This window comes from Geospiza fortis, unplaced genomic scaffold, assembly GCF_000277835.1.
Source record: "Geospiza fortis unplaced genomic scaffold, GeoFor_1.0 scaffold23, whole genome shotgun sequence".
Taxonomy (NCBI): domain Eukaryota; kingdom Metazoa; phylum Chordata; class Aves; order Passeriformes; family Thraupidae; genus Geospiza; species Geospiza fortis.
Window position 1 is genome coordinate 1,454,332 of NW_005054303.1, and position 11,035 is coordinate 1,465,366.

The window sequence follows — 11,035 nt, forward strand, 5'->3', positions numbered from 1 at the left end:
TCTAAAACTCCCCTTAGGGCAACTTGAGGCTGTTTCCTTTGTCCTATCACTTGTTCTCAGTAGAAACTGACCTCCATCTTGCTAGAACCTCCTTTCAGGTAGTTGTAGATAGAGATAAGGTTTTCCCTGAGCCCCTCTTTCTCCAAACTAAGCATCCCCAGCTCCTTCAGCTGCTCCTCTTAAGATATGTGAGGCTTTAGACCCTTCATGTTCCCACCATATTAGATGATTATTGTTACTCTGTCTTATTTAAGATTTTTTTTCCAAACTAGGACATGAAATAATTTCTAAGGTGCCAGCAAAAACTGTTAGGGAATAATGTCTTGGGAACAAAGACAACCAGAATGCTTTCCTATTTAAATAGAATCCTCCCCTCCCACGGCAGGTGCTAGCTGAGCTCATACAGGTACCTGGCAGTCCCTGAGGAATTACTTCAGCCTTACTTCAAGCATGCCTGGTAAATTTGGGTAACAAGAGAAGTGCCTTAAGAGGCACTGCAGCCATCCCCCCATTCAATGCTCTCAGCTACATAACCAACAGGACACAGCTAAGTTTTTACAAGTACATTTTTATTTAAAATAAAAATTAATTATGGTGCCTTTTTAAAATAGGGTACTGGACAATCTGTATATGCAACACAGTTTTTGGTACAGAACATACTTATTGAGCAATATCCTTAAATACTAAATATACATTAATGGCTTGTTTGAGAAACATGACAACATTAAGTCTGATATTTTTTTCTCTTTAGTCATTTAACCACTGATACAGATTTCCTATAAACAATATTCGTTTTCATCTGTACATGTGGTACACAGTCAAGAAGGCAGATCTTAGAATATTTACATTCATGCATTGATTTAAACACACTATTTTGCAGTTTAAAATAATATATTTTTGTTTGTACAGGTGCAGAGAGTATAGTAAATACATATCTACCATAGGCCTGATTCTCCATTGCTTGGCAGCATCAATGGCCATGACCTGGTTGGAGCAGGGTACCCCCACTTTCCCCACATGCTCTGACCATGTAGCATGCAAGACTGGACAACCAGGTCTCTGTATAGATATATATCAATATATTTATATTTTATACTTCGTAAAACTTTCCCCTTTCTTTCCATGTCTGTTTTTGCAGCATCTGTCCAAGGCAGAAATGCTTCCCTGGGCACACCACTGTGTCAGGTGTGGGACAGGAAGGGCAGCAGGGCTGGCGCTTCAGCTCCACCTTCCTGTCTTGTGAGGAACGAGGAAACCCAACACTTGGCAGCTCAGGCCCTTAAGGTGCATTCCCTGCTCGTGGTGATCCTTGAGAAGAGATTTGGAGCTGCTGCTCTCCCTCAGACTGAGGGCAGCAGTTTGCTGAGTTTGTCTGGTGGTGGGCAGAGCACAGCAAGTACCTTCTGTGTAGAAACTGGCCATCTTCACATCTGCTGGGGGATGTGACTATTTTGTCAATGGAGCTAGGCAGGTCCTTTCTACCCCTGATATTTTAGTGGCTAAAAAGGAACTCAAAATGCTTGTAAAGCTGCATTTTAGGTTGCCAGTTCTCCAGATCCAGGATCACTGCTTAGTGAAGTGCCTATGTATCTGGCCTATTCCTTTCCCTTTGCATTTAATTATAGTACAGTAAGGAAGCACAGAAGCCTCTCTTATAGAAGTTTTGCAAGTAGTCTGTAGAGTATTAAACACAACCTTAAACCCCATCAGCGAGCCTCAGAAACCACTCCTCAGTGACATCCCCTGTCTAGCCTCCCTTTTCTGAAGAGTTGTGTCTGATTCCAGTACACTTTCCCCAGCACCTTTCTCAAGATCCCTTTGGTGCAATGTATACCCAGCTGTACTTGGGCAGGAATCTAAAGGCAAAGCTACCCCATGCAAGATCTCCCACCTCTCCTGCCATGCTGCCATGTGAGGGCTGAGAGCAAAGGGTCTGGGCAAGCAGAAGAGCAGCTCTCAGCCCATCTGCTGCTGCTTTTCTTTTATGCAATATAAAAGCACAAGAGGAAAGCTTGCTCAGGAACTATTATGGCAATTAGGTGCCCGATACGTTTATCAGCATGTTGCATATATTGACATGGTATATCCACCTAGCAAATAAGCTGCGTGTATTTCTCTCAAAATGCTGCTGCAGAGCTGGTACCTGCTTTTATTGTGATTATACAGATGGGTAAATTGAGGCACAGAGAGGCAAAATTACTTGCTAGTAAACAGCAGATCAGTGGCAGAGTTGGAAATGGATCCTAGGCAGCATGTGCTGTGCCTTGCAATGCCCTGCCTCTCCACTCTCCAGGAAGCTTTTAAAGTTTATGTTCTCCTGAAGTCTTCATGGGCCCTAGGCTGGGTTTGCTTGTGGGCTGTGTTGTCATCAGGGTCTTCTCTAGTGAGGACATTTTACCACTGATACCACTGAAAATCAAACAGTTTAGTGACCATCTCTTTTTACTCTTTTTTTTTGCAAAAACAGACATATTTTGATGGACATAATGACCTAGAAATCCTTTTTGTGATTTTGACCTTACAGAACATGCCTTTAAAGCTGTATTAGGAAACAAATAAAATCAACAACCTTTAGGAAAAAGTGCTAATCCTGAGCCCATATTATGCTAAACTTATCTGCATTCATACTTTATACTCTCAGATAAACATGCAACCAGTCTCAAAATATGCCACATTTCCACATTTAGGCTGAAACAACTGGAGTAAAAAAAGAAAGGAAAACATAGGTAACTACACCAAAATAAATGTTATAGCTTAAAAATATTCTAGAAATATACTTGCAATATTTTTATTATAGTATTTAGGGGCTAAGTGCTTTAGACAATCAACATTTGGGATACTAGACTCAAATTGTAAATTGTATAGTTTTAATCCCACTTTGGATCTAAGGATATATCACTGTGTCTTGCACAAGCACACAATATTAACTGGGAATGGCTGGGAATGATCATACTTGTGGTTACTTGCCTCCTTTCACTTTTGCAATTGCATTAACTTCCAAAGAAAGTCTAACTTTAAAAAATAATTTTATGCAGTTAAACTTCTACATAGTGATGACAGACTAAAAAGCTAAATGAATAACCATAAATTTCTCAAGAGCAATATATAGCAGCATTTCATTTTATAATTGAAAAGGTACTTGTATTTACATATACCCTATTGTTTGATAGGTAATAGAAAACTGCAGATGGGCCTGAGCTGAGACTGCTGATTTGAACATTCCAGAGCTTTTTTGGGAAGATCTGCAGAACATCGTCTTCATCTACCATCACACCAAACTCTGCATCCCAGGAACAGATTACCCACAGGCTGGAATGAGCTCAAAATCCAGGTCTGATTTCTGCAGTTCAGGCACATCCTTATATAAAACTGAAAGTATTGGTGTGTTGCAGTACTGAGGGACAACACAGCTGGGGCAGCCAGGTCCCAGAGTGAGACTGCATCGGTGCCTGGGAGTTACCCACAGACACAGAGACCGGGTGGTACCGAAGTTTTCTGTCCAGACAAGACGCCAGGGTGTAAATTTGTCTTTGACTGCATCACTACTTTCAGCACAGAGGTAAATGGAGACATCCAGGTGGAGATATGACACAAAGGAAAGTTTTCAGGAGGTAAGGAAAGACCAGCATCTCAACTAGCCTCATCACCTTTATCCTAAGGGCTACTTACTGAGTCTGACCTGAGATCCTATGTGAAATGAATTTGGGTAGATTCAGCTTTGCTTTAAATAGTCTGCAATCCATGTCATGCAAAGTATACTGAACTGTATGCTGAACTTGGCACCACTGTCAGCCTCAGCTCAGGAGAGGCAGAGACCGAGGTAACGTGGGCACAACCAGCTACCAGGCCCTCAAAGTGGTCCTACAAGCCAGACCTGCAATGTCCTCAGTGCATCAGTTCAAGAGACTCAACGCTTTGAAGGAACAGCACTAACCAGTGAATGAAGAGAATTTCAAAGGGCTGCTAGTCCTTTCAACACAATCCTGTCCCAACACTCACACCAAGATGTAAACAGTATCTTTCCTGTAGGAGTTTCCCTGGGGAATCAGCATGATGCGAACACAGAGAAACATGCAGTTTCACAAAGGAATATTTTTGAAGATAAAATAAAAGTGTGGTGCAAAAAAGGAGGCTGATTATGGAGTAATAATGTTTAAAGCACATCTTAATAACATCTCTTTCAATAGCAATGCTAATTGCTAAAATCTTACATTTTGATTTCTTCTGCCTGAACACTTCAGCCATGAAAACTCCATAGTCACCAGACCACAGATAAATTTCTTGAATAAGTCAGAAGTTCAGGGCAATTTTGCTTGATTGCTTAAAAGAAACCATTGTTCTCTTTGTAATAACAAAATAGTAAGAATGAAAAGAATGAAGCATCAGCGTATGAAACTGCACAGGCTGGAGAAGCACATAGGTGACACCTCTCACCCTTTAGAGGGAGACACCTCCCATTTAGAGGGAGACACCTCCCTCTTCCCATCTGTGGTAAACTACTGCCACTCTAGCAGATCACCCTCTCCTCAAAAGATCCTACTCCAGAAGCTTTTTGTGACACTCAGTTCAAACACAAAAGTATGGGAAGAGAGGAAGAAGAAGAAGAAGGAGCGGGAGGCATGGCAACATGGTTTTCATGGGATGCAGCATGCAGTGCTTATGCCTTTGTGAGGCCTTTCCTCTGGGCAGCCCAGGTGGGTGAGCCGATCCTCCCCTGGAGCAGCAGCAAGCCTGGAGAGCAGCCTGGTTTTCTCTTCTGGATCACTGATGCGTGCGCTGTTTCTGAAATGAAGTCCTTGGCCACAGAGCTCCCTTGGTTGCCTCATTTCACCCACCTTGCATACTCTGTGTGTGTGCTTTGAAAGTTTGCCACCTCCTGCGCTTGGCGGGCTCCCGGGGATTATACGACCGCATTGTTATCAACTGTTTTGTTGTTCTGGGAGGAGGTCATTGCATATTCCGACCGACTGGCTCCGTTCTCTTCTTTTCTCATTGGTTTCCTTGGGTGAGCCCAGGTTTGGTGATGTACAGGCAGGGAAGGGAGAGAAGAAAGAACAGAGATCAACACCTTCTTTGTCAATACAGATCGAAAGCCAGGACATGTAAGGTACATAATAATATCAAACTTCTGTCTATTTTTCCCTTTCTGAACACAGGCCAAAGCAGCAGCTAATTTTGTCAAGCATCATAGTCCACCTGCAAGGTGACATGTCTGATCCTAAGGTGTCATGATGTGCTTTTGGTGTCCCCATGCTAGTCTGCGAATGGATACAGGTGTCCCTGTTGCATGAGATGAAGGCTGCTGGAAGGAATGTCCTCCACTGCCACCTTCATCTCTGGAACACAGGCTGGGATGCTGGGCTGGGTGCTGGGTTGGCTCTGCCTTGGGGCAGTCATGACCTTTCTCCTCAAAGTGTCACATCATTCAAGCTGGGATGATGACCAGTCATGTCCACCAAGGACCCAAGTGCCTCACTGGTCATGAGAACACCACCGTGTTCAGTCACTAGGAGTGGACTCATCTGACCAGCGCAGATATGTACACACCTGTGGTGACCATCCCAGACATCCTCCACAGCCAGTGGAGAAAAACAGGTTCTTTTAAACATGATTCAGAACAGCTTAAAGTGGATACCCAAAATATGGGTATCCACTTTAAGCTGTTTGTGCCCAAGGCATTTGTGTTCCCCTGCACTGTCAGTGAAGGCAGGCTAGTCTGCTAGCCCAGATAGAGGTGTCTGTGTTCTAGGTGTCCGAGCTAGAGACTGAAACATGGTGCTTGCTGTGACCGACCAGACTTCCAGCAGCACCACCTTCTTGTTTTGTTTAGTGGCCACTCCTACTATTTGCTAACACAGTCCAGGATCACGTGCTAATTGTGAGAAAATTCAGGAAATTCTCAACAAGTGCAGAAAACTATCAAGCATCTGTACACCACAGAGCAAAATAATTTATTTAGGATTTTATAGTTACTCTGAAAAGGGAGACCTGAGCTTAAGTCCTGTAACAGACCATGTTCCATCTTGTAACTTCCCCCCACAACTTCCCTTCTCAAAAGTGGTTTAACTTGAAGCTTTAAACATAGTAGGAGGAAAAAAATCTTTGTGCTTTCCACACAGATATTTCAGACATGAGTGTCTTGAGTTTAAGGTGTTGCTAAGGGCAAAAAGAGGACCAGATACATGTATTACAACAGTCATTCTGTGCTATTGTTCTCATCAATGTTTAACAAAACAAACAGCAATTATTACAAAACGGTTAATGATATTTAATTTTGTTAATATTTTAATTTTTAACAGCAATTATTACAAAATGGTTAATGATATTTAATTTCAGCAAAGTATTAATGAAAGCTTTATGGAGAGTGATTACAGGTAGGTAAATTTCCTTGCTTGTAATCTCAAAGAAAATACTTCTGATTATGATACTTTGTGCCTCTCTACCTGGTAAGACTTAAAGCTTGTTAATGTTAGTCATGATTGCAGCTATTAGAGAATGGAAATGGAAGGGGAGACTAAGAGTTAAGGAGACTGAGGGGTTTGATAAACTGTTTTTCAGTGCTCAACATGCAGTGCCTGTCTGAATCTGAAACAAGGTCATGTGGGTCTTTCTTCTGTGACACTGAAAGCACACATCCACCACAGCACATCCCTGACAGGAAGAATGGGGAATCTGATGGCAGTGCTTATTGCTTATTTTTTGTCATGGCAGGAAAAACGGAGCGACTGTCGAAATATCTCTGCTGCTTTCAAAAATTCTTTTGTTTTTCTTTTCTCCCAGTTCCAAACCTATCGATAATTTAAAAATGAAGACATTTTGGCCAATTTACTTGCTGTTTTTTTCCCATTTACTCCTTCTTTCTTTGGTCTCCTATGTTTTTGTCCCTCTCCAGTTCCATTTTCTTTCCCCAACTAGACTTCTTCTTTCTTTACGTTAAAAAATGTCTTTCTCTCATTTTAATCTACATTTTTACATTTTCTAGTAGTGGTTTTAAGATGTAGTGCTTCAGTTGTCCTGAAATTTGCACTTTCCCCTCCCCAGGCTGGTGTCCCAGCACAGACCTGGGTGGATTGGGGGCTCACCTCTGATGGTGAGATCCCTCTGCAGAGCCTGCTAGACAGGTTGCCGGGGATATCACACCACCGGCACTTGCATGCAACGGAAGAGTATTTTTTCAGAGCCTGCAAATAGGGGAATGGAGATTTTATCAAGGTTCTGCTTTATCAATTGCTCAGGGTTAGTGCTAGCAAAACAGAGCACTTATTTTCCTGAGTCTCAATGAAAAGACTATTGTTAGATGCAAAAGTTCAGGCTTGGAGACTGCTCTGTTTAACTCTTTCTCTCCATTTGTTTTCAAATGCACAACGGGCAGGGATTTGGGGTCAGACTTGCCCCGGTTACAACATTTAAATCACTGGCTTGGCACACTGGTATGCACTTGTCACCATGATTAAATTAGCCCATGTAAAAGTCATTTTGGCTTGTGATTTTTCAAGTGCCCTCTTGCATTAGGGCATTGGCTCTCTGTGTGCCACTAGCTCTGTGCCACTAACTCTTTTTACTCCAGTTGTTGTTCACTGCTGAGATCCAAGCATGCAAATTTTCTTGCACACCAAAGAGAACCCTTTTATCCTATTTTCTGTCTAATATGCCAAATTGTGGATGATTTTCCAAAGTGTAATGCTCCAAGCCCCTTTCAGATGATAAGCTATGGATACACATTTATGCATTTCCATTCCAGGGCTGCTCTTGACTGGTTAAAGGGACATTTCAAATTAGTGAGGGCAGGGATGAGCAGGGAACTATTCATAGCTGTGACATACTCACTTGGTGGCAGGCGAAACAGGCTTTTCACTAATGAGTGGTTTGAATTGTTTTACAGTATAATTTGTCTATACATTGTTTAGCAAACAAATTGGGTCTTCATGCCAAACATCTGTGAATGAAACTCTGGCCATGCAACTCTGTACAGCTTAGCACACGCCTGAAATGGTGCCTCAGAGTCCATAATGACCTCTCCACCATGCATGCATTAACTTGTGCGAGTCCTAAAATCAAGAAAGCATCAAACAGCTGTTTAACAGTGTATTTCACATGTCAAGCTAAAATTTCAGATGAAGTTGTGATCACATTATATATATTATTTATCAAAGAATTTCATATTAGCTTGTCACATTGGCTTGTACCAATCCTCTGCAGAGTCCTGGATAAAGGTCAATGTACTGATGCAAATTCAAACACAATTTTTATGTTCTATGTTTAGAAAATTTTTTAGAGGAAACATAGTTTTTGGGCCTTTATCATGTCTAGTCACAAAACTTAGTTTGTATATTTGACAAAACCCTCCTTGCCAGCTTTGGCTACTGTGTGTATTTGGCATAGAGCTACTGTTTCTAAGGCAGTTATGTGATAGAGTACTAGGAAAGGGCTTCACCTCGTGTCCCATTTGTACACACTTCACTATGGCTACACAGACAAAACCAAGTAAAACCAGAGCAGACTATTCATTTAGTCATGACTTTATCACACCTCATTATAGGCTCAATAAAGCTTTGGGAAGAATAAGATCACTTTGACATGGGAACAGAACTTTTGTCCAGAACCGTAAGCTGCAAGAGAGTTTAAAACTCCCAGTGCAGTCCACATTTAATACTTCACACTTCCAGGCGCTTCATGCTTGAAAGGGATGAGAGTTTAGAATAAAACCTGATTTCACAAGACAGCCTGAGTATTGCAAACCTGTTTCTGCTAACTACCTCCACAGCAATGTCTCTGCTGAGTGCCTGTGCATGCAGCCCAGCATCTGGGAAGGCTGGGTTCCAAGAAAATCCAATTAAGCTAGGAAGGGGTGACCTTGGGCTGGCAGCAGAGACATGACAGGATCTCAAATTCACCTCCTCCTGGGGTTCCCACACCCAACTCAGCACTGCCAGAAGACACCTGTCTCCACTTGGGGATTTGCTGCCCTGGATTATTCTCTGGGGAAATACATATCCTATTTCTTTCCAAACAGCAATAGAGGGTCATTCTTCTTTTCATGTATAGTTAGAGGAGGAAAGACTGGTTTTTTGGTATGCATTGTTGGAGGGAATGACCAGTTCTCAGAAGTTCAAAGTGAAACTTCACTCTTTGCTGAGCAGTGGTACAAAATTGTAAATTGTAAAAGCCAACTGCAAAAATCTCTCTCTCTATATATACATATATACACGAAAGATTGCACTGTATGGGTATCAGTATCAACTGACAGATTTTACCAAAGGTGAAAGTTATGAGGCATCTCCCTACTGTCTGCACAATTGTATTTGTGCCAGTGTAAGGGGTGCCCGTGCCAAAAATCCCTTTGTGTTTTCAGTTCCTCTCAGGAAGGTGCCTTTAGTCGCATGTAAAGAGCTTGTCTCTCTCCTGATTGCTGTTTCATTCCTGAACAAAGTTCTCTGGGCAGCTCCATTTGGCAGCTCCATTTCTGGTGCTGGCAGGTGCTGGGTTGAGTGCCAGTCTCTGGGGCAAAGTGTCTGAAGGGAGAAGGCAAATCAGGGAGCTATTTCACTTGCATGTGCAGTGATCTCAAAGCTCTTCTCCATAACCATATTTCATTAGCTATCAACACACAAAAGATATCAACTTTCAATAAAATCGGGTCTCATACAGTATACACATTTGCTTCATAGGATTGGTCTATCCTCAGGGGACATATAAATAGAAGCATCCAGGAATATCCGAGCTACCTATATACCAGTAGAGATCAAGCTGCAGTGGCATCTTTCTGGGTTACAAAAAGTCCAAGAATCAGGGTAGATATTTGTGTAGTTTATTTCCACTCAGCTTCATCCCCAGGGCTAGGATGCTAGCAGTACCTGTGGCAGCTCTGCTGAGGGCTCCAGGCTACACTTCACTGCTTGAAGCCCAGACATGATGATGTGTGGACTACAGTCATACTTCAAATACATCCCCATTTAGCAGATAGGAATGGAAGAATACATTTTGTCATGTTATTCAATTATGAGACCATCACTCTGCATAATCTGAATGTTTATAAGAACAAAAGAACATGAATGGAGGCTGTTTACATCTCAGTACTGGGGGAGTTCATCACACAACTGTTTGATTCCTGGCCTCAGTCATCAGAGGGGAATCACTTTCCACAAGAGCAAGTGGTGGGACAAGAGAAGTTGCTTTCTAAGACTGGTTTGTGAATAGGACTCCTGCTAGACGAGCTCAGTGCATTGACAACAGTTGCTTTCAGGGACACAGCCATTAAATTTGTGTGCAGCCATACACAACCAGCCTTGCTGGCCAGCCTGGTGCTATGGCTTAGACATATGGGGCTCATGTTGGAGGAGGACACTTCTCTGGTGAAAATCTTTAGAATCATGGAAGGAGTCACATTCTGACTTCTACATTTCACTGTCTCAGAGACACATGAAAAAAAATCAGACTGGATATATTTTATTTGACAATGTGAAGACAGAAGTCAAAGAAGAAACCCAAAGGATGAAAATTCTCCGGAACCTTAGTTTTTCTCTATTAAATTAGCTAATGGCCATATGTGACCATCTATCTGTCCAGAAAACAGGCAGTACACTATTCATTACTCGTAGGAAGAGGTTACTGGCTCTACTGCCTCCCACATACAAAGCAAATGTTTTACAGTTATAATAAAAAGCAGCTCCATCTGGACAACTTTTAGCAACACACTCACTACAGCTCAGTGTTTGTCTCCCAAGGCTTTTACATGTATCCCCCATATCTCCATCTCCATTCAGGTTACAGAGATAGTCCAGCATCTAAAGCACCTACAAACTGTCTTGTCCCGGTGTTTATTACTTTTTATCACAATATATGATTTTTTTTACTTACTCTTCCAAACTAGAAAGTGTTGTAGGTATCTTGGATGATATTACCTTCAGCATTTGAAAGGATTATGTCTATTGGGTTATTTTCAGTTTAGATATTTGATGGAGTTTTCCTTCCTCAAGCTGCATTGCCCCTTTGCCCCTTATGAAAACAAATAAAAACTCTTGTATGAATCAGAAAA

At 41.9% G+C, this 11,035-nt stretch overlaps 1 protein-coding gene across 1 annotated transcript in view; it reads right to left on the bottom strand.

The window, feature by feature from the left end:
• Positions 1-548: 548 nt before the first annotated feature.
• Positions 549-11,035, bottom strand: part of PRIMA1 (proline rich membrane anchor 1) — a 49,484-nt gene continuing 38,997 nt past the window's right edge. The window contains exon 4 of the mRNA XM_031066174.1: positions 549-5,000. Within this exon, the coding sequence (XP_030922034.1) occupies positions 4,901-5,000 (100 nt within the window). The 3' untranslated portion in view covers positions 549-4,900. The remainder of the gene's footprint in view (positions 5,001-11,035) is intronic.